At 35.3% G+C, this 24,498-nt stretch overlaps 1 protein-coding gene across 6 annotated transcripts in view; it reads right to left on the bottom strand.

Moving 5' to 3' along the window:
• Positions 1-369: 369 nt before the first annotated feature.
• Positions 370-24,498, bottom strand: part of klc1a (kinesin light chain 1a) — a 61,020-nt gene continuing 36,891 nt past the window's right edge. For 2 of the 6 annotated variants that reach the window (XM_042500862.2, XM_088087843.1), the window contains exons 12-16: positions 23,749-23,857; positions 21,974-22,135; positions 11,667-11,800; positions 8,712-8,778; positions 370-6,667 (exon numbers count right to left, since the gene is read on the bottom strand). In XM_042500862.2, the coding sequence (XP_042356796.1) occupies positions 6,602-6,667; positions 8,712-8,778; positions 11,667-11,800; positions 21,974-22,135; positions 23,749-23,857 (538 nt within the window). In that variant the 3' untranslated portion in view covers positions 370-6,601. Of the gene's footprint in view, positions 6,668-8,711; positions 8,779-10,109; positions 11,801-13,528; positions 16,465-21,973; positions 22,136-23,748; positions 23,858-24,498 lie in introns of those variants that run through there. The other 4 variants (XM_042500863.2, XM_042500864.2, XM_088087844.1 and 1 more) reach the window with 4 other exon arrangements.

Genomic DNA, 24,498 nt, shown 5'->3' with positions numbered 1-24,498 from the left:
TTATTATTATTATTATTATTATTATTATTTACCAAACATACAAGGGAAATAAAGACTTATCTCAGTTATCTGATACAGTAGGAATTATTTTTTAGAATATCATCTGTATTCATATAATGATAATAATAATAATAATAATAATAATAACAATAATGTGTAACAATGCAGTATGTTTATATAAGTTTTTATAAGTAAATGCAGTGAGATAAAAAGTTCAATATCTGACATTGCTCTGACATATAGAAGTATATAAAGCATAAAACTGCAGTACAAGTACCTCAGAATTGTTGTTGCCTCTGCAGTATATGGATGAATGTTTTGGTAGTTCCACATCAGATCTAAATGATAAAAACAACAATGCAAACGTGACAAATTTGACTGTTTTATTCAAATACAGAGAGTGCATAGTTGAGCATCAGTTTGCAGACAAAAGTCCCCAAAATTACGGCGTGATCTGAGAGCAAAAACAACTCGTATTTTATATTTTATTGTAATATTACTCTCTGATAACACCATAATAATAGGAATGTGCTGTCAACACAATAAAATCCTACATGTCTGGGAGGAAAAGTGTAACATGATGCCAGTTTCATCCAGGAACATTTTCTGTTCATACAAGATATACAGAGAGGGGACGGTTTTGTTTCAGGGCCACAGTGCTGCCTGACAGGAAGCATCACTCGTCTTACACAATAAACAAAACGACGGAGGAAAAGTTAACATTCAATGTTATATTTAATCATTGTGCCCGTAAATGTTGAGATTTAAGAGGACGACGTCACAGTGTGGAGTGTGACAGGAAGTGGACAGAGTCTGGGACTGACACCCTGTTGATGAGAATTAATGAAAAATCATTCAGATCATTACTTATGAAGCTGAGACAATAAGGTGAAAATTAATTGGTGATCTTTTAATTATTATTTATTTATCTATTTTTAGCAAAAATGCCGACATCTAGTGATAGATTCTCCAACGGGAGGATTTTCTGCCACTTTATTATCATTATTATTATTATTATTATTATTATTATTATTATTATTATTATTATTATTATTATTATTGTTATTATTATTATTATTATTATTGTTGTTGTTAAATCATTTATTTATTTTTAATTTCTTAGGACAATATTTCAGTTAATTCAAGAAAAATAATCAGCAGATTAAGAAATTTAAAAAAAAATATCAGCAGTAAGTATTTTATAAACTGCTCATTTTGTCTAAATTTCCAAAACTGTTTTTGCACTCTCTGGTTGAAACTTTATTAATTTATGCATCCACAACCTTGTTATCAGTCCAAAGTGGCAATTTATAAACACGTTATTATTTTAATTGAAGCATTAATTAAAATTAAGTACCTAAACATAAGTAAATGTGACAAATTTAATTAGTTTGTGTAAGAAAGGAAAAGTTTCCACTGAGCGCTGATGGAGGATGGTAGATATCATGTCACCTTGTTTTAAAGAAATAATTTAAAGAAATGGATATAAAAAACGTTTATCCCTTCATGTCAACACTCCACACAACAACACGGTCCACAGACAGCGAGGAGAAATTTCACAAATACACAGAAAGAATTAAAAACCTGCAACAAAAGGACGGACTGTGAAACTTCAACCTTCTTTTACAACAAACACACACAAAAACTTTTCATTGTCGCCCGTGCTTCCATAAATTCACAAATTTACATTCACGTCATCATAATCACCACTCAAAAGTTAATCTTGTGTATTGAAAGCTGATCAGAAATCATAGTTTCACAACAGATTTTAAATTCTCTGCAACGGGGCAACAGTTTGAGCAACTGAGCGGCAGCGTTTCTGTGATCTGTAACATTGCTGCTTCACTCACACAGAAAAATATAATTACCAATTAAGTATCTAAAGTCCAGTGTATCGACACAAATAACCCACATACCACGAAATATTACAGATTATAAAGTCTTTGACCAGATGTTGAATTTGATTATTTATTTCAACTGTGAGCAACAAGCAAATTACATTGCAAAATACAAAATGCTTTTATTCCTCTGAATATTTAAATGTTTGTGCCAAAATTGTATTAAATATATTTAGAAGCAAAAAACAAAAAAAATCTTTGAAGCAACTTCATAATTGTGAAATGTATTCAACACTCAGTTGTGGGAATTTAAAAACCACTAAATTTATAGCATGAAAACATATGTTATTTTGTATATACTTTTTGTACTTATATAGTTTTAATTTTCCCTATTGAGAGGAAATTTCAAGTTGTGCAAGTTTAAAATCCAGAATGAAAATTGTGTCAAAATATTAATTAGAAACTTTGTTCCAGCTGCTTTTTTAAAAATTCATAATTATTCAATTTTAAAACCAAAGTTAAGCTTAAAAAAAATAAACAAATCAAAAAACATTAAAACTTTAACGTGCAGGCGAAGGTCAACATAAGATTATGTTCTCTCAGTTTTATGATCCAAGATAAAAAAACAAAGCAGTTTTTGAAACAGTTAAAGAAAAATTCAAAAAGCATTAATTCTGATTTATATATTTTAATAATTATTTTGGCATTCCTTTGCTTCCATATAAACTGTCATGCATTTATTTTTGTGTAAACTACATTCAGAGCTTCAAAACATTATATTTCATGTTTATGTAAATGCTAAACAATATCATCACTTTGTTCCTAGTTGCCAAAGATGTTGCCTGCCTAACGTTGCCCAAAATGTTGCCCAGTTCATCGAAACCATCCGACATTGTAAAGTTATGTGCCTCGTTACTCTGCGGCGCCTCGAACAGTAAGACGACAAAAGACTGATCAACAGTCGACAAGAAGCGTCAGCACACTCGACTCTGTAACGCCAAACAGCGTCAACAAAATCATCATTATACAGACAGGAAATAAGAACGCAATTCAAAATATGAGATATTTAACCCTTAAAAAATCACTTAGACTAAATTACTGCCAGCACAGACGGAAAAAAACTATCACGAATATTTATTCAAGTTATTAAATCTTTTATATCTACATTTCAGGGTGTCATATTTTGATTATTTGGGAAATGGAAACAGAAAATGCTCTTTTAAAGAAGACAAAAGAGATTATACAGCATTTTTTTTTTTCAGAATTAAAGCCTTCATATAAATCCAGGTGCTAATTAATTTCCATCAAGAGAGAGTGAGAGTTTTTTCAAACAAAAGAGGGAAAAGTCAAACAAAAGCTTATTGCACACCGCTGCCAAAAAACTAAAGGTTCGTTTACGTCTCTGACTGGTTTTTCAAACTGGGTTTACCAAAAAAATCGGACTCAAATTCAGTCTGAAGATGCTTTTAGGAAACTCTGAAACAGCCCAGACGCCAGAAGAAAATGTTGGCATTTTTGCAAACTAATGATACGTTAAATTTGTGTGCTTCATATGTTTTATATCAGTGTTTATAAATGTGTTTTTTAACCCTTTGAAACCTGGATCGTCATCACTTTTCTTGTGCTGCTCTCAGATGTCTTTCACAAGTATTAAAACTTTTCAAACATTGAACAAATTTGTTTGATTTATTTCAATAACACGGAAAAAAAGGCAATCAGCAAATTGGCATTAAATATCCTGCAAATTAAAAAAATATATATAGTAAAAGTTAACAAGAAAATCAACCTAAAATAAGCTTAAAAAAGGAGAGAGAGGAATCGTTAAAAATGTATTTAACTAAATACCAAGAAAACTATAATAACAGTAATAAATTAATGTAATTATTATTATTATTGTTATTATTTTAATTTATTTTAGCACTTTTTTCAGGTCATCTCCTATTTTTCTTCTTTAAAATTTATTTATTTATTTGCTTGGCTAAAACCAGGTAATTTTTTTTCTTTTTACAATTTTCTTGCTAACTTTTGAGTGATTTTTTAGTAGCACATTGCCTGCTTGCAGAAACGGACAATGCCAACATTTGTATTACCAGTTGGGCTGCTGGACATCTGACCTCAGCACATTTTTCTGGTAAAGACAGAAATGCGTCTGGAGGGTCAGATTTTCACAAACTTATCCCAGTTTCAGTTTTTCTGTTGTGAGGATTTGCAGCTTTTCTTCGTCTTATAGGAAATGAAATCTCATATTTTGGGGGTTTAAACCATTAATTTACCGTTAAGTTTGCAGTTTGATGCAGAAGTTAATTCCAGTTTTTTATTTTCAGTTTCATTTCAAGGTAAACTGCTGGTGACATAAATCTGTTAAACTATATCTAAGTCATAAAACTATCTGAAGGGGATAAACTCCCTCTTATTTTGGTAATAGCAAATATATATGTTTACATTTGCAACTTAAATCTCTGGAATAACTCTTTTTGCATGATAATAAGAATTTTAAATAACTCATAATTTGCACTTTTTGGTTGGATTTGTTCGACTTTACTCACGCGGTAAAGTGTTGTCGAGAATAAACACTAAAATACCTGGAAGTAAAAACTAACCGCTGTAACGTTTCTCCGTTAATTAAAGTTTGGAGTGGCTTTAACTTTGCAGTCAGTGTGTGAAACTACAGCCTCGATCCTGAGAGTGTGTCGTCGGCCTTCACGCGCCAAAAAAACTGTTTACTATTCTCCAGGTTTTTTTACAGGAAGATATAAAAGGAAACTCTTCAGAGCAGCAAAGAGGACAGAAACAAATAAAACATCATTTACAAAAAACCCAAATGTAAACATAAAACTTCATACATCAAAAGCAAAAAAACATCTTCAATCAGCACAGGCCGGAACATTTTAGGAAACAATTCTTATAGAAATGTGGATTTCCTCCACAGATTTCCAACGTTTTTGTCTTAAAAGGTTAATTAACCCTTTCAAACCTGGATCGGCATCACTTTTCATGTCCTGCGTTCAGACGCCTTTATGACTATTTAAACATTCGGCATCAAATGAGCAAATTGGTTGGATTTCTTTTGAAAACGCGGGAAAAAAGGCAATAAGCAACATGGTTAAAAATGTTTCACAAATTGCAAGAAAAGAGTAGATTTGGAAAATCATTTTTAGAAAAGCTCGGGTAAAAACAAGAAAAAAACATTTTTTGATTTTGTTTTACAGAATTATTATTATAATTTAAAAGCCATTTTCAGGTAATTTCTTTTTTTTTTTCCTAATTTTTTTGGGTCATTTCCTCTTCAGTTGCTCATTGCCTTTGCCCTATATTTTTGGAAAAAACAAACAAACAAAAAAACAAGCACATTTGCTCAGGTTTCAAATAGTTAATCCAGAAAATAAGATCTTCAGGTCAAATTGATTTTCTTGTGTGAATATTGTGAATATCACTTTGCTTTAGATCTTATTTTCTAAATTAATACAAAAATCGAGGTCTGGACTTCCACTCAAAATCTGCAGAGCGAGCGCAGAGCGAAACTAACGTCCGGGTCGGCCTACGGAAAGACGTCATTGCTGGACGAGTTTCTCTGCAGAGTTTTAGTCGTTAAAAACATTTTGTGAGAGGCAGAAGTGTCTCTTATTGCTGCAGTTAAACCTCAGAGCACGAAGCCAAAACTGAAGTCACTAAAAGCATCAATAAAAAAGATCTGAAGGATTTATTTCCTTCATTCATCGTTTCCGCAATCGAGGTTACGTTTGCAGCTCGGTTTGTCTGTTTGTCAGCAGGATTAAAGAAAAACTACTACGATTAAAACTTTGACTCAGATTAGACTCGTGTTTTCATTGATGCTGAGAAATAATTTGATCTTGGTGGAATAAAAGCCATACATCTTAAAATCTAGTCAATAGTTTCAATTACAGATTTACACAAAACTTAAGCGATATTTTCAATATCGATAAAACATAATTGCGAGATGGAAACATTTAAAAAAACACCTGTCAATTTACGTAATATTTAGTATTAGGGTTGATGTTTTGTACATGTTCACTTTCTCAATAATAATAACAAAAAAAATCGGTTTGTGATGTCGGCAGAAATCAGCATGTTTGTCATATTTCACATAAACGCCGATATATGCCGATATACCACTGACGTGCCGATATTATCGTGCATCGCTTCTGGTAACTTAATTTCCATCACCTTCATATTTTAACACGTTGCCATGTTAGATTTTGCTTTTTTCCTCCATTATTAGAAAACAAAACATTTTTCTTCTATTGTTTTGCCAAAAAAACACAAGCTGAAACAAAACTGTTGTTTTGGAAATTTAAGTTAAATTAAGAGACGTTCGGACACTTTAACTCTTTGGCTTCACCCTCTACAGTTTAACTGCAGCAGTGTGTTTCATTTTTTCAATGTCTGTAAAACTAAAAGCTCGGCTCTGCCTTCATTCGAGCGACGGCATTAAATATTCAGAAAAGTCTAAATCTGACTGAACAATCTCTCACAGCAGCAGCACACACACATCACATACAGTACACGCACATAAAGACACACACGCAAACACACAGCGGCTCGCTGCGTGTTCGTCTTCCTCTTGTTCCTCGATGTGCCGATTTCAAAACAGAAAACACCACAAACCTTCAGAAAGTGCAACGACACACTGAGCCGCGTACGGAGAGCGCGGCGGTGTGCAGTTTAAAGTGGGAGGCTGTTTATGGCGACAGGAAGTGACCTCTCGGGCTCCGTCCGTCACCTCTTCCAGGGTCGAAAAACCTTCAACGCGCCAGGTTGGTGTGGCTGGCGCTCAGGTCGCGACTTTTTCTCAGACGATTATTTCGTTCCTGGAGAGAAAAAAAAAGGTGAAAAGGAAAATAAGATAAACTAAAAAAAAAAAAATAATAATAATATCAACTTTTTAAGAACTAAAATTTTGTTTTTGCTCAAACAATTTGACTTTTAGAATTTGGAAAATCTCATATTAAATGCTATGTGCACACACGGGGCCATCGAAAACGAAGGTCAACCTCAATGTCTCAAAGTTTAAAAAAAATTTAAATAAAAAATAAAATAGAAATAATCTTTTCTTGTCTTCTTTTTGCTTTTTTTTCCCTTTTTGTGTTGAAAAATATAAATAAAAATAACTTTTAATCATAATTTTCTTAATTTACGTTTACCTTACACCCAACTGTTGAGTTGATCTAAAACCTAGAGTTTTCGCCACTTAAAAATATCAAGTTTAATATAAATTAAAGTCTTTATCACATAAATGTTGCAGCAGGTGAAGGTGAAAATGATCTGAAATAATTTGAGGAGATTATTTTGCATTCAGGTAATTGTGGATTTTGGTTTAAATCACAAACATTAAAATCTGATTTTCTTCTTAAAGTTCAGTTTGTTAAAGTGTCGCATAAAAAAAGAAAAACATTCTCCCCGTTAATAATTCGTGTTGATTAGTCAAAAAAGATGGTGTGAAGTTAGTGTGAGTCACACTGTTGTCGTGTTATTAGTGATTAATATTACAAATACTGCGACGACTGCGGCCACAAAACAACATCAATAAATCCTCGAGTGCTAAAGTTTATAAAGACATGAGAGAGAGAGGAAAATAAAGAAAAGACCGGGTCAAAAAGTATCTGCAAAAACTTCTTAAATGGTTTGTTTGAACCTTTTTGGTAAACCAGGAGGATTAATGTAGCATTTAAATTTAAATGGTTATGTTAACTTTTTAATATTTGTCTCCAAATATATAATATTTGAACAATTTTTATAACATATAAAATATATATAAATTTTTTAAAATTATTTTTATAATATAATTGTTAGTTTTTTTCCTGCAGCCATTAAAGCTGAATAAAAAAACAGTAATGAAATGTAACAAAGCACATTTACTCAAGTAATGTATTCAAGTACAAATTTTATTTGAGTATTTTCTTTTCATGCAACTTTATACTTATACTTTATACTTATATTGTACTTATTACTTCACTACTTTTATCAGACAGCTTTAATTACGTTACAATTTTTTGCATCAGAACAAGAGTTTGAAAAAATATTGTTTCGTAATAAATTAAATTATCGAACATGATACGAGAAGACCTGCAACAATTAGTTAATTAATCAATCGGTTGATTGATATAATATTATTTGCCAACTGCTTTGATAAACACTGTTTGTTTTTTTTTTCACTTTTTAAAAATAATCCTTGGTTTTGAAGGGGGTGTTTTTAAATGTTTTTCTTCATCATTCTTGTGAGGGAGGAAGTCCAGACCTCAAGCTGTGAGGGTGTTTTTTTTAAAAAAAGAATTTTTAGGCTTTTTTTATCCAGTTTATATATATATACATACATAAAATTTTGGGTTAAGATTGCGGATTTTTTTTTCTTTTTCTTCTGCTAATTTTCATTTTTATTATCCTTTTTTGATAATTTCAGACTTTTGGGTCATTTTTAAATCCTTATGAGGTCTTTTGCGTGTTTTCTCCATTTTTTAAATTTTCATTTTGAGTTTTATTCAAAAATGTCTATTTTTTCCAAATTATTAAAAGGTTTGATGTTTTTTTTTTTTGTTTTACATTTTTCTGTATTGCTTACTTTTACTACTTAAAGTACATTTTCCTGTTTATACTTTTATATAAGTAACATTTTCAAAGGATTTTCACAGGGTAGTATTAGTACTTTTACTTACATAAAGGATCTGAACACTTTGTCCACCACTGATAAAAACACTAAAACACTAAAGTTTAAATCTTAAATATTTAGGAAGATATTTGCCCTTTAACAGAAGCACACTGGGAGTTTTTTTCGGGAACTTTGAGCTTTCATTAACAGAGTATTAAATCTCAGCAGCAGAGTTAGAGCAGATACTTTAGGACGCTCGTCCTCCTTACTTGGTAGTGGTCACTCGCAGCCTCGTCCGCCACGTTAAGAACCCCCAGAGAGCTGGCTCGCTTCATGCTGCACCCAGAGCAGTGACATGCAGGGAGGCGGTGAGGTGAGGGGGTCAGAGGTCAGGGGTGAGGGGGGGTGGAGAGTCAGCTGTGAGGATTTTAGCTCAATGGAAATGTTTGTTAGTTAATGACATCCACCATATTTTCACACTGAGGTTAGTTTCACACACAAAGAAAAAAATGCTTAATGTGTCTAAACAACTTCTTCTTCTCATCCTGTTTTTGGAATTTAGAAAGTTACATATCAAAACTTTGGCACCACTTTCTAATATCACACCCTCTGTGATGTTTATTTTAGTGCTTTAGTTCATTAATTAAAACCAACATCATCTGGAAAAGTGCTGCTGAACATATGGAACAAAAAAAATGTCAGTATTATTTTGCAATTTGTTGCAAAAAACATTTATAATAACAGATGATTTACTCACTTTTGCTGCCATGTTATTATAAAGTAAGAAACATAAAGTCTTGTAACTGCTCTTTAAAGCGTTTAAAGAGTAAATTACTTATTAATAAAGTCATTAGTTAGACCTGTATACAAGGTTTTTTTACTAGAAAATGGTACCAACATGTTTCTTTTTCTGAATAAGCTGTAAAAATATTTACGTCAGTCAAGTTCATGCACACACCGACATTCATGCTCCGACAAAAAGAGTTGAGTTCAGTGAAGTTACGCTGCAGAAACAAGAAATGTCATACAGAATTAAATCATTTTACAATTTAATGACACATTTTTACTTTATCTGATGGCGGGAAAAATCTACCAGTGTTTTCCTTCAATGTGTTAAAAATTGTGGCCTCTTTAACGGGAAAATTTTTCAACCCTATTTCCCATTTTTTGTGTCTAACTGACTTATAAAAACATTTTCTTTTTAAAATTGAAACAATGAGTTGGTTTTAATGTTTCATCATCAGATTTCATATTAACATCTAAAACTGTCTTCATTTGCTGGCGGGAAGATGTTACATCTATTTTAGGGAAAACTCTTGTGCAACCTTTTGATTTAAGGTTTATCAGGTAACTTTAACTCACTTTAACTAACTTCCACTTTTGCTTTTTCTTTCCAAAATTCCTGTTTATTGCTGTTTAAAGTGTGAAATTACCGACAAAAAAGCTCTCCAAATAATCTTCTTTCAGTATTTTTGTACAGCAGCTGGAGGTCTTTGTTTAGAAAAGAAAAGGCTTGTTGAAATGTACATTTCTGCAGTGATTTAACGTCACTGAATGCTCATGACGATGATGATGGTAGTTACATCATCATCGTCATTTTTAGGAGCTGCAGAGAAGAGCAGCACAGAAAGGAGAACGGAAACCAGTGAGCACACAGACGAGGCATGCAAGTTCAAACATTCAAATGAACCAATTTATTCATAAATAAAAAAAATTCAACAACAAAACCAGCCATGCAGACAAGTCTGTGTTCCAGAGTCAAATTCACAAAGAAAAAATGGAAAATAATCAAATCCAAAGAAAGTAAAACTGAACTATATTTCAAAACAAATTGAAAAATAGTCCAAAAGCCACACAGTGCAATAAATAGTTGTAACTATTAGTGGTTAAAACAAAAAAAGGTGAATGAGTTCCACAGGCATCACGAGCATGAAGGCGTTTCATCAGCAGACATTAGTTTGTGTCTCGTTGCAGTTTTTTTACACGTCGCCCGTCGCAGCGAGTTCAGAGCAGCTGCGTTATTTTCCCATTTTATCAGCACATTTCTGCACGTGAACTGCTCACTGCACAGTGTGTCACCTTTGGTTTTTTATTTTATTTGTCATGTTCAGGTTTAGTCATTATGGAGGAATATTAAGACCACTGTAAGGAAAAAAACTCTAAGGAATTATTCAAGAATTGAGGCAAATATTTAGACAGCTGAAAATTTACAAGATTAAAAGCACAAGATTTTGAAAATAAAGACAATTTATAAGAAATCCACGGCTTAGAGAATAAAGCTGTGATATTTCAATAATAATGTAGAAAGCATTTTTTCTTCTTTTTCATATTTTTTTCTTAAAATATCAAAGCTTTTTGGAGGGGAGCATTACTTTTTTTAATATCACAACCTTTTGTTTGACTTTATGCAGTTTTCCCCCCAAAATTCTTTAAATTTGTTCTCGAAATGTTGTCTTTTTGTCTATAAAATACAGAAGCTTTTTTTCAACACACTGCGAATTTTCCCCTCAAAACAGTACACCTTTTTCTTAAAGTATTATACCTCTTTTGTTTAATATATTACAGCATTTTTCCTTAAAATATTGCAACTTTTTTCTTAAAATATTACTTAAATATTAGAAGTCTTTTCTTAATATATAACTTTATTCTTGACCCACTGTGTAAACTTTTTTCACAATGTGTAAATTATTGCTTTTTTGCACCTTTACTCCTAAAAACATTGCAACTTTTTTCTCAAAATATTAAAAATTGCTATGACATTTTCTCACAATATTATACTTTTCTTTAAAATATTCTGTCACTGTTTTCTTTGAATATAAGAGCTAACTTCATCCTGTAAGTAAAACTTTTTTACAGTTATTTCTAGATTTTTTCAGTAATTGTTTTCCAAACAGTGGCCCTCACACTCACTGACAACCAGACGAAACCATGAAGGGGAAAGTCGTGAACTGTACAGCGGCAGTGTGAGGACAGAAAAGTGAACCAACCAAGTGGGAAAAAAGAACAAATGTGCCAGAAAAAGCTCCCTCCAACATTTCATGTGCAAACAGCTTTAGAGTAACTTCACCGCCAGCAAAGTGGAGCGAATCCCTTCTTTAATTTTTGGTTAGTACGGCAGCCAGCCGAGCAGCGGGCTGGAGGGCCGGCTGGCTCCTGCAGGCCTCCAGCGCATAAAGTGAGCGTCACCTGTCACCTGTCAGGCAGGTGTCTGTGCGGATAGTTACCCGGGGTTTTTGGGCTCGCTGTCTCGGGACGAGCCGCCGCCTTTCAGCTTGCGGACCAGTTTCTCGCTGCTGCGACGGATCGACGCCCGAAGTTTACTGAAGGAGCCGCTCCTCTTCAGAGAGCCGGAGCCGTCCTGATGGGAGACGTCACAGTGTTACACTCGTACACACACACACACACACACACACACACACACACACACACACACACACACACACACACACGAGTGTATAACCTGTGTGTACATCAGCGTCAGACCGACTGTTGGTCAAAATTAATCCTTTAAAAAAATCCAGCATGCTGCCTGATGCAGATAATACAATTAATACATTTTTAAGTGAATCAACAGACTGAGGACTGAAAAACCTGAAATAAAATCTGACTGTGTTAAAACAATAAATAAAATACTTTTAAAAACTCAAAAATTCAGAGAAACAGAGTGCATTTAGTCTTAATAATTGTAGAGATTTTGTGGGGGGCCACAATGTGCCCAATAAATAAATAAATACACACAATGAAATGAATAATCAGGCTATACTGGCAGATTCAGTCAAAGGTTTTTGGGTTACAGTTTTTAAACAATGACACTGGTCAAACGCCAAAATACACACATAAACAGAAGTGTGTGATCTCCCGTGCAAAACTGTCAAGCGCTTACACGATGCAGTAATGTAGATGCAAACTCATCTGCAAACCTGTAAAAGTCCAACCTGAGAAATCTGTGCATTGTGCTTCCACACTGCAAACATTCAGTGCAACCACACAGGGGATCACACTTCTTTATACTGCATCCTAAATGTATTATTATTATCTTAATCTGCTGGAGTCCAGTGACCAGACAGGAGTTTTTAGCTCCGTTTTCAGTTTTTAGATATGATCAAACAAATTTTAAAACCAATAATAAGTTAATGCTGAGTCCAATAATAAAAAAGGAGGAAGGTGATGATGACACTAAGCATTCTGGGAACTGACAAATACTGATTTTTCAAAAGTTTTTTTTTGTTGTGAAAGTTACCAACTGCAGCTTTAAGTACAACTTGAGTAAATGTACATTTCACTCCTGCTTGTATCTACAGACTATTTGAAATATGTGTTGCAAATATCAATACGTTCATTTAGGCATAAATGCATGAAAAACACATTTTGTTACTTGATTTACTGTGATTTCTTCTAACTTATGGTGCAGATATATCTGTGATATTCTTATATTTGTTGATAATGACTCACACTTTCTTTGCATGCATTGCAGACCGCTTTCCCTGGTGTTGTTTGAGTGTAGTTCGCACACTTTTTAGTTGATTAATTTAGTTGGTGATCATTAAAATAAAACGCAGATAATCAGCAAAATGACAAATATCGGCCCTGATCATCGACCGGGACAATAATCTGTCGACCCCTGATATGATGCTGAACGTTTCAGTTTTTATTCAACATTTGTTAAAAGTATTTAAACAAAGTTTTATGTTGGAGTTTGTTATTCAAAATTCTAAATTTGGACAGAAAGATTTTTATTTTTATTGTAAAAACATATTGATTTCAAATATCAGTTATCGGATTCATTGACTAATAATAATCAGTGTCGTTATTGGCCCTGAATAAACAATATCGGTCGACCCCTCGCGTCAATCCAACAAGTTAAAAAATGTTTTGACGCTAACAAGGACCTGGTGATGAAGAGATCTCCCAGGTCCCAAAATTGAGTTAGTTTAATGTAGTTTCAGTGCAAGAGTGCTGCTGCTGCCGAGAGGTGTTGTTAATGTTTAGCACTCATTCAGTTATGAAGACACACACACACACACACACACACACACACACACACGCACAGAAGAGAGGGGACACACAAAGAGGCGACAGGCACAGGTTTCAGGTGAGCAAAGAGTTTAGGTTTTATTAGAAGTTAAGAAAGACAAACTGTAAGATGCACAAACAGGACAGGAAGGACACGCAGAGAGATTATTAGCAAGAAGCCGAGAACAGAGACGAGGAGAACAATTCAATTCCCAAAATATCCAGCGAATGCAACACTGCTAGTTTACAGCAAACCCTCTGCACCGCCTCCACCACCTCCACCCTTCCTCGCGTCTATATACAGAGATATACAGGAGGGAAACAGGCTGGATGCACCATGTTCAGGCCAAAAGCTTCACTTTTATTCCAACAAACTCTGACATTCAGCGGAAAACTTCACATCAGTCAAAGTTCAAACACATCGTGCATGAATCCTGCTCCCTTTATCAAAGCGTCCTCTCGTTGACATCACGTTTAGTTTAGTCTGATATCGTTGTGAACAGATGACGCAGCACAGAGTGACACAACTAATAACTAACAGAGCAACAACCAACAGTGCTTCTCGATCATGCTGACGAGTTACGCTGAAGTTATTTACAGCATGTTAGGAGTCACGATGAGCTTTGAGTCACCACTGATGAGGTTTAGGTTCTGAATTAAACTGAATGGAGATGAAAAGCTTCGGAAAGAAAGACGGAGAGTTTAAAAGCTTTAACTCTGACCATTTCACATCTGGACTCTACCTCACCAAGGCTGGATTTTTTAACTGAAAGTGTATTTTTTTGTTTGGTCAACAAACCACATCGTCAACGGGATGTAATCAGTTTTGTGCTTCTGTGTTTCTCGTCGTTATTCATGTTGATCGCTGCCTGATGGCGATCCAGCAGAGATGAAACGCTGCCTTTATTTCAGTCCAATAAAGTTTTAGGAGGGTTTAATTCAGTGTGTCTGCATTTTATTTCCTTAAACACTTTTAAACCAGAGCAAATTGACTTTATTCCTTTCAAAAATATTAAAAGCAGGCAATGAGCAACTTACCGAGAAATGAGCCCCAAAATTTGCACCAAATAAATAAATGTATAAGTAAATAAATAGGAAGAAAACAAACAAACACAAAAATGTGCAAAAAAAAGATTTTTTTAAAATTTTATTTTTATTTTTGTGACATAGTTTTAAATATATAATTTATACAATTATAAATATAGTTTTCTGGACATTTTTTTTTAAAAGATAATACTTATTAAGCTAATTTTTAGGGCACTGTCTTGTCAACTGCTGTTCAGTGGTTCCTGTTCCTAAATGAATTGTCTAAATCACAGAAATATTTCTCTCATTGTAGTCGGTGCATTATTATGATACGACAAACATTTATCTTTACATGTGATATTAGGGCTGCAACTATTTAAATTAGGATTAATCTGCCCGTCTTGTTCCTTCATTATCAATGTTTTGTTTTTTTCTAAAAATGCCACAATACAGTTACACAATTAAAGTTATTATTTATCAGAGCCTGAGACGACATATTTAAATTGCAGATGGTTTTTATCATCATATATGACAAAAAACAAAACATCAAATCCTCACGTGTGTGGGCTGCACAACATATGATTTTATAAATCTTCATCATGACGTCAACTCGTGTGACAAACTCATCGCAGTCACAGATTATTTGAGTTAGCTGAAGGAAAGTATCAGGAGTAAATGTAATTATTCTCTTTTTATTGGTGCCTATTGTGTTCTGTTTAATGCTTTTTTTTAATATTCAACAAGCAATTTGTTTTTTTTAGTAGTGTATTGAAAGCTACAGAAAGCCTGAACTGAGTACAAAAGTTAAATTCTTTCTGCAAATTTAACATTGTTATTACATACTGAATATTTTCCTTCTATCATGCAGCCTTTATATGAGACAAACTGGGAACTTTTGCATTTTTTGGCATTTTTGCTTTAAAGCCAACTGATATGATTTATTGATTATCTGTAGATCGACCACGTTCTGTTTACGTTCGACATGCAGCACGTTACATCTGGTCAGGAGGTCGGAAACATGATGCAGAAGCAACAGCAAGATAGCTTTAAAAACATTTTTAAAAAAAGGAAATAAATTAACATCTTTACATTTTTCCCCGTATGTGTCTCTTAACTATTTATATGTTAAAACACAGAAATTTTAGTTCATTTCTGGTTGTTGCCCAATCACCTTTGTTGGCCCTTTTCTTTTTTTCGTGTTTTACGAAAGCAGTTTAGTTTAAAGCGAAGCACTGAGTGTTATTCAGGTCAGAAGTGTTGTGATCGGGTGAGATTTATAAAGTCCAGATCAAAATGGAGAGTTTTGCTTTAAAAACCAGCTGAGAGGACAAGCTTTAAGGACATACTGTCAATCTCTTCACACAACCCCCCCAAAAAACCTATAAAATGAGTCTACAGCCAATATGAACGTAGAGTTTAAAGACACCTCAGAGTGACAGAACGAGAGCAAGAGGAGCAGCAGAGGCTAAAGGACAGCAGAAACAACATGAGAAGAGTTTAATGTAAAGAAACATCACTCCCGTCCCCTCCCACCTACAGCACGCACGCACACACACACACACACACACACACACACACACACACACCACACAATGCTTCAAGACAAGTACAAAGCAGAAATTTCGATTTAGACACACAAGCTGTCTCCACGTCCCCCCAAAAACCCAGCAGAGAGGAGGGTCTAAAGCAACATTATCGCTCTGGCTCGACCCGGCGTGAAGAATCTCACCAGAGCACCCGGAGGTGTCGGAGGAGAGAGAGAGAGAGAGAGAGAGAGAGAGAGAGAGAGAGAGAGAGAGAGAGAGAGAGAGAGAGAGAGAGAGAGAGAGAGAGAGAGAGAGAGAGAGAGAGAGAGAGAGAGAGAGGGGGAGTCAGAGCTGGAGAAAACGGCAAAGCTGAGAGGGTTGAGGCGAGGTGAGAAGAGGCGTCCGTCATGCAGAAGACAAGTTTTTTAGAACCATTACAAGGCATCTGGAGTTATGCCTGCCGGTCAGACGGAGCAGGAGGAGAGAGAGAGAGAAGGAAACACAAACAGTGAAAGAGAGAAACAAAAGAAAAGGAGACGACAGTTTGAAAGGAAAAGGAGGCGAGGAAGGAGAGACATGGAAAAAGAGCAGTGGAGGAAGAGAAGAAAAGGAAACAGATTAAAGAGAATGACAAGGTTATCAAGTTTCCAGATCAGACACAGTATTTCTCCACCAGCTCGTGCAAAGAGGCTTTTAAAGGCAGTCGTGTCACAGAATAAGTAATCAGATTACATTCTTACCAATAAATTTCAATGACTTTTAAATGACTTTGAGGCAAATTTTGAAGAATGTACATATTCTAAAAACAACCATCAATACTCCTTAATGGTTTGTTTTCATGACCATAAAATAGCTTTTTAAATATATATCACATTTAAAAAAATACTAATTAATTAACAGGATAAGAACTGTATATTTTTAAAGAAATAATTTGGCTTTTTTTGCCTTTAAATTTTTTTGGCAATGTTTTAATTCCTTGAAAATGTGTTTGGAAGTTGTTTTTTTTTTAAACAAACCATTAATGACACCATTTATCACATTATGTCTTATTATACAGGCTTGTGAAACTAAATTCCATAACTTTTCCAAAACTTTAAAGGTCTATTTAATTTTCCATAACTTTCCCAGGCCTGGAAACAGCTATTTGCAAATTCCATGACTTTTCCAGGTTTTTCATGATCATACAAACTCTGAGTAATAAAACTCCCCAAAAATCATTCTGACTGATGGACAGTAGGGCCGGACAACATTAGTCATACAAACACTGATTACCATAGAAGCATTTCCTTAATAAGAAAATGAGAAACTCTGATATTAGGGATCCACTGATTTACTGTCCGAACACCGGCAGCTGCAGATATTTGCCTTGTTGACTGCAGTCGGCCTGTTTGCAAATGATATTCACTGACGGCAGTGGATGATATTTTCTATTGTCAAATCAACAACTTTTTCCATGTTGACATCCCAGATTTCTTTTTTTTTGGTCAGTTTTAACCTTCTGAAGTTTGTGGTGAAAACAAAAACACACAGACTTTAGTACTTCGGCTATTCTGAGGCCATCCGGAAAATTCCACAGTCCGGTCCAAAAGGCCTCGGGTCTCGCCCACTGGCTCGTTAAGAGCTCAAAAACCCAGAAAAACAAAACTGAAGAGGAACTGACTGGTTTTGCAGGATGGGGACGAGTTATTATCAGCTTTGCCCAGACACAGTTCACACCTCCTGCCTCAGTGACGTCTCAGCTGACTGAACAGACCTTCATGTATTAAAATACAGACATGATGGGATGGTTCCTGACAGGGTCGTAAAGTAACACAAGCCACAAAAAATAAACCAATAAACTGTGTCTCTGGATTTTAAAGTGGTTTACAATAAGAAACACGTGGACAGAAACTAAACTCTCTTCTCAAAACTGATTTTAAGAAAATAAGTAACAACCTTTAGAGTCGTTCTGTACACAAAATACAACTGTTTAAGAATCCGATTACTTAGATATATTGAGAAAAATATGAATACAAAAACAGGAAGGCAACAGATGGTTATTTCTTTAACCATTTACGTCCTATAACCTCTATCCATTGTGGTGTAATTCAACATTTTGCCACCAAGTGGAGCCTTTGCACAGTTTAATGTGGAGAAATCCTGCGTCTGTATATCTGGAACATTTGTTAGAACATTAAACATCAAGTAGAGCCAGATTTAACTTTACTGTTAGTTCACCAGAAAATGAAACACAAGAGGGGATTCATGCAGGAGACACATGAGAGCAGCCAGACTTCATATAGACTTAATTTTTGTCATTTTTTGGTGATTTTAGATAGACTGTTAGTTACTTGCATTTTTGGAAACATAGGAACAGAGTATGGATGTAACTTTTTTCATTATTTATTCATTTTCCAATAAATGTCTTAATTACGAAATTAATTGGACTAAAGGAGTTAGAAAACAGCAAAAGATGTCTGTCATAATTTCTCATAAAAACAAATGCCCTTATTAAAATCGCTTGTTTTGTCTGACCAACAGTGCAAAACCCTGTCACATTCAATGTATCATCACTAAAAAATTACATCTACAAGAAAAAATCTAAATTTAAGAAGCTAGAAACTGTACTTTTTGCTTTTGAATTGATCTGCTTGTCAAATTATCAACTTGACGTTTCAGCTCTGCTCTGTTGGTTTGTCTGTGTGTAAATAAGATGACAAAGGAACTATTGGTCCCATTTTTATGAAACTTGTTGGAAATGTGGTTTGCATGGGCCAACAAAGAACCCATGAAATTTCAGAGCAAATTCAAATCACAAAGTGGATACACAAATTATTTTTCAGTGTTATTAACAATTAAAAAAAGGGTTTTAATACTTTGCCTGAGAGCAGCATATGAAATTTGATGTTGATCCATGTTTAAAAGGCTTAAAGACCTGCTCTGGCAAGGTTACCTGTGCTGTTAAACAAATGCAAATGTTAAACGAAATGATGCACGACACTTCGAAAAGGCTTTTTTTTTTTTTTTAAATTAACAATGCGATATAAAGCATTTGGCCTTGGTGGAGATCTGTCATCTCTGAGTGACCTAGTTAAAACAGTATTCTGAATTTATCTGAATAAAACAATCAGTGCAAAAGTACAAATTAAACGTAATAGACTTATTCGAGATTAGAGTGCTTTGGAGCCTGGTTAACAGATATTTAACACAAGCCACCCCTAATGATTATCAGCACTGACTTTGTAAAAAGTGTGTTTGTGGTATTTATATATAAAGTTTAGTTTCACTTTCAGTTCTCAGACTCGAGAGTTATTCCTTCCTCTCTGGCTGCTATCATGCTGACAAAGCAAGCAAAGAAAGAGAATAAAGTTCAGGGAAATAAATCACACTTTACATTCTCAGGCAGCAGCTCATCACACAGATGCACAGGAGAGAAACATAAACACAGGTCGATACAGCACAGTGGACACAAACATCACAGAAAGAGTACAGTACAGAGCCCGTGTTGAGTCAGGTGAACACACTGATGAGTCGAGGTGTGTCTCAGAGGAATTATTCATAATAAAGTGAGAGGAGAGCGCTTTTCACGCCTGCCTGTGGAGAGAGCTGAAGTGGAAGTGATGATTTATGTGACAGGTTGGAAAGCAGAGGAGTAGTTTGACAGCAGAGGAAGGTAAAAATACCTCATATACTACGTTTTTACCCAACAAATGTAAGTTATAATAATCTGTCATACTGGAAAACTGAAACGTACAGTGATTTACTGTATTTTTAGACAATATTCATATGTGTTTGTACAGAAGCGAAGAACTGCCAGGTAAGAAAAACAAAGAAAAAACTGATCATCATCACATCATTCTAACAAGATTTCACATTTTCAGAATATATTTACATGTTTTAACAAGAAATTTAAAAAGGGTTTTTTTTTGTTTTACAAGAGAAGTAACTTTTCATAAGAAGAAAACTTGTAAATAAATAAAAACTCGTTTTAACAAGAACAGTTTCTTCTTATTCATAAAAACATCTTGTACAAACATGAAAAATATCTTGATATAACAAGAAAAGTTTCTTTTTATAACATAAAAACATCTTGCTGTAACATAAAATTTTATAGTGAAAAAACAAAAATAAAAAAGTATCCTTTTATAATGAGAAATATTTGATACTAACCAATACTGATCTTTTTTTTCTGGCCTGGCAGTTCTACATTTCCATATATGTGTGCATCATATATTTATACTATTTCACATTATTCCTGAATATATTCATTATGCATAAATATTAATCTATTATGGCACTGTGATCAGAATTTTCTGAAAACTGCAGTGTTTCTTCTGCACACACACGTATGCACACTGGTTAACATACTGCACACAGTGTTCTAACCTCTTATCTGTATTTACTTCATCTTTTGTTTGTTTTCAACATCTCTGTTCCTTTGCTGCTGTAATGACAAAGTTGTCTCTTAGGATCAATAACGTTTGATCCTAATCAAATTCCTGAGCCATAAATTAATTGAGGGCAAAACAAAAACTGCATTATTAAAAGCGTACTTCCAGCTAAAGCTCTTTCCAGATTCGACAGGCAGCCTCCTGATATAAATAGGTCTGGAGATCAGCTGGTGATGTGAGATTGTCTGCAGGAGGCTGTATGCTAATAACTGACAGGACACCAAACCTCCTGGAGCCATGGCCAGACGCACAGGAGGAGATGCTGATTGGTTGTTCAGGGCGCTATGACTACTGTTGCTATGTGAGCGGCAGCAGAAATAATACGGTGAGCAGCCTACAGAGACTTTACATCTACATGTTCTGCAGTCACAAGAGGCTGAGAAAACACTGCAGATACAGTAAATGTACCCGCTCGGTTAGAAATGTGGCTCTGCAGCAGAGGGAGTTAGGTGGGTGTTGTCGACATGTGTAACCAGAGGAGCTTTACTGCCGTGAAAGCAGATTCTTAAGAGCCAGAGTTAGTTTGGAAAGCTCTACAGTAAGAGTTTAAACGATCAAAGCGCTATGTAAATTTAAAACACTACGACTGAAGCACAGGAAACTACTGTGAGAGATTTAAGATCCAGCAGCTTTTTACTCATTAATCCAAGTCAGTGTGACAGTGAAGTACAAGCAAAAGCTACTGCAGGAGAGTAACTGACAGTCAATCAGCATGATCAGTGTTGCACAGCACAAAATGATTTCATACAACTGTTTTAACTGAGATGTTTCTCATTAGAGTGGCTGTGATAAGAATCTCATGGTATCTTTCTGGACAGAAACCAGTGGAAACCTGATTTTAACATTTAAATTGTTATCATGTAAAGATGACTACTGATCAAAACATCCTAGTGTAGTGATGTCAAAAATATCAATTTACATATTAAATCTGAAAATATGAAACTGTTCAACACTAAAAATTATAATATCAAACATATTTGATTTTGTCAAGTATTTGATTTTGAGTTTAAAGGCTCTGACACACCGAGCTGACGGTCAGTTGTTCAATGTTACCGCTGTCTGCTGGTGTTGACAATGTGACTCAGCAGGGGGGCTTTGGTTGCTGCGAGTTCTCTGATGTTGGTTTGGTGTGTCTGGGGCTTTACGCCCACCTTCAACAAATGATCAAGATCACAGGAGCACGCATCAGCTGAGACAAAACTGATTTTAAACTGACACTGGAACTGTGTTTGCGACAGTGACGTCTCTTGAGAAGTCATTTGGTGTACGGTAAAAGGTAAAATAATCTACTCCAAACCAACTTGATGTGACCTCAATCTGAAGATGATTCGCTCTTTGATAAGACCCCACATCTGAGGGAACCGTGTTATAAATCTCTCTGTACTAAGTACAGTTATATATTAATTTTCTGAAGACTCATGTTTATCATCCTTTATCTGTTTGAATGTGGCTTCTGTCCAGAAAGAAACAGGTTGTTTCTCATATAAACATGTCTGAGGACTCAGTAACGTGTCGAGGGCTGTGTACTGTACTTACCCCGTTCCACTCCACGCTCATACTCACTTCCTCGCCACCGTCTGGCCCGCTCTCGTACTTCACCGTGTCGGAGGTCAAGCTCTCGCGGCTTCGCTGCTTCTCACGGGCCTCTGGCTCGCTCAGGACCTCCGCCACGCGCTGCTTATGCACATTGTCCAGACCCTGATGAACAAAGAGATACACATATACGCAAGGCAGCAATAAATGTCAATTCAACTAATCCAATTAAACCAAAGCTGAACATCTCTGCCACCTGCAGCTTCAGCACAATGTCGCACACATGGACACGGCACAGCTGACAGGAACAAGCGCCAACTCATTCAATCCAATTAATATTAAAGCTATAGACTTCTACCACCTGCTGCAGTGAACCAAGGCCCACAAACACACTCCTTACATTAAGACACCTGAACATATTCAGCAAAGTCAGTTAAAGAAAACAAAAAGAAAAAAACTCAGCTAAAAAACACAAAGTTCTCAATGAGTATGTGGAGTCGAAAAATAGAAAAACATATAATATATGCGAGTTGGCTTCTGTGCAACGCACAAAGCTGACTGTAGACAGGCTAGATGCTTTGTGTCCAAACTGTGATTAAAAACCTAATTGAAACATATTCTGAGTGTGCTGTATTCATGTCCAAAGAAAGCTCCTAAAACCAAACTAGAACTGGTTTCAAAACCAGCTGGAAAATTACAAAATCATCCTCAAATTTACATGTTAAACTAAATGAATCTGACAACTCTGCACAAGAAGCTCAATCACTGAAGTGAAGAAACATTAAACAACACATATCTGAATGCAGTGGGAAGTTTTCATGTGAGAAATGCTTGTTTGAGAGCTAATTTGGGAGGAGAAACAAGTTGACAAAGTCATGCAGCCTCTGGCTTAATTATAGCTGGACGATGATAGTGTTACACCACAGAGCAGACGGATGCAAAGACGATTTCCTTCGAGCCGGACTGAAGAGTAAATTATTCAAGAGGGGAAAAACACCATCCAGTGGCACAACAAACTGTAGAACGGTGACGTTGTCTGTGTCTAAATGCTTGTTATTTTATCTTTATTAAAAGGTTCCTCCTCGTACATTATAAATACTGAAGAATTATTGAATCTTTTAAAGGCAATCTAATCTTTTTAATCTCAAAATTTACCTTCCTTTTAGAAAGTGCATAAGTATTTTTAAAATCTGCTTATATTTTCTTCTACATGACTACATTTCTCTATTATCTGCTACTTACAGTGAAAGCTGTGTACTTTAGTACAGTAAATGATGCAGTTTCTCAGTTTCTCAGAACAATACAGCCTTAAATATGAGTTTGATTTACTAATAGGCAATACGCTGATATTTATAATTTGATTACCTAAACCTATTAACTCTCTCCAGCTGTAAATGTAGCTGCACCACCACAAGAATCCAGTTTAATTTGGTATTTGTTACTTCCCAACTGAGAGACATAAAAATCCTGGAAGGAAATTCAGGATACAAGCTGCAGGGATTCTCCCTCCTCTCATCTCCACAGGAAACCACATGAGGTCTAGTAACACGCCATCAGAGGCAGTTTAAAAGCTGCACTCCAGGCTTCTCAGCATCCCGAGTTTATCATCTCATCCCTAATTTTACACCAGATTGAACATTTTCTGCTTTTTAATCTGCCATTCATGCTGAGCTGAACCGTTTCATCTGCCACCATCTCTGCAGATTTAGCACCGACAGAGACGTTTTAACCGCAGCGAGGAATCCTGCGTTATTAGTCACACCATTCAGAGACCACACCTGCTTTCTGGAACGCATGGCAGCTTCCTCCAGAGTCTCGGCCGCCTCGAACTTGCCCTGCCGCCTGTAGAGGGCGCCCAGGTTCTTCAGGGTGGTGGTCACTGTTGGGCTGCAAAAACAAGGAGGAATATCTCATCATATCAAGCATTCTGGTGAAAGAGGTATTTTCACTGATTTAGAGATAACAATATTTCACATTTACCACACAAATACACCATTTGATACATCTGGATTAAGCTGTTTTATTCTTCACACTTCTACATATTTTTGAAAACATTCCCTACCTTATCCCCAAAAAATAGAAAAATCGTTGGCAGACATTTTTGCTATACAAAAATCTTGTCCAAATGAAAAGAAAAAAAAACACAGCTGAAGTGCTTTAAATAGCAAACAAAAGCAACAGGCTGCAACATACCATAACCCTAAATCTGCTGAGAAGGAGAGAATATTGACCAATAAGAAGCCCGAAAATAGGTCAACTAAAGGTCAACCTGAAGCAGCGACCTCTGTGGTGCATTCTGACGCCTCTGTTCCTCAATATAATGAAGGAGTTAATGTACATTTATATGTCAACATGTAAAAAATCCTATTAGCAAGGTTAGGAGGTTAGGCCAGTAGATTTGGGTATTTTACACTTTTCTAAACCAGGAAAAGAGTTTTCTCTGCTTCGTGTGCCACTGAGCAGCTCTCATAGAAATGAATGAGGCCCCGCCCACACGGCTGTATCCAGATTTATAATAGATTCATGGT

Source organism: Plectropomus leopardus, chromosome 14, assembly GCF_026936395.1.
Source record: "Plectropomus leopardus strain MGB_pleo_1.0 chromosome 14, ASM2693639v1, whole genome shotgun sequence".
In the NCBI taxonomy this organism is placed as follows: domain Eukaryota; kingdom Metazoa; phylum Chordata; class Actinopteri; order Perciformes; family Serranidae; genus Plectropomus; species Plectropomus leopardus.
Note: the sequence above shows the minus strand (reverse complement) of the source record. Positions and strands in the feature narration are given on the sequence as shown.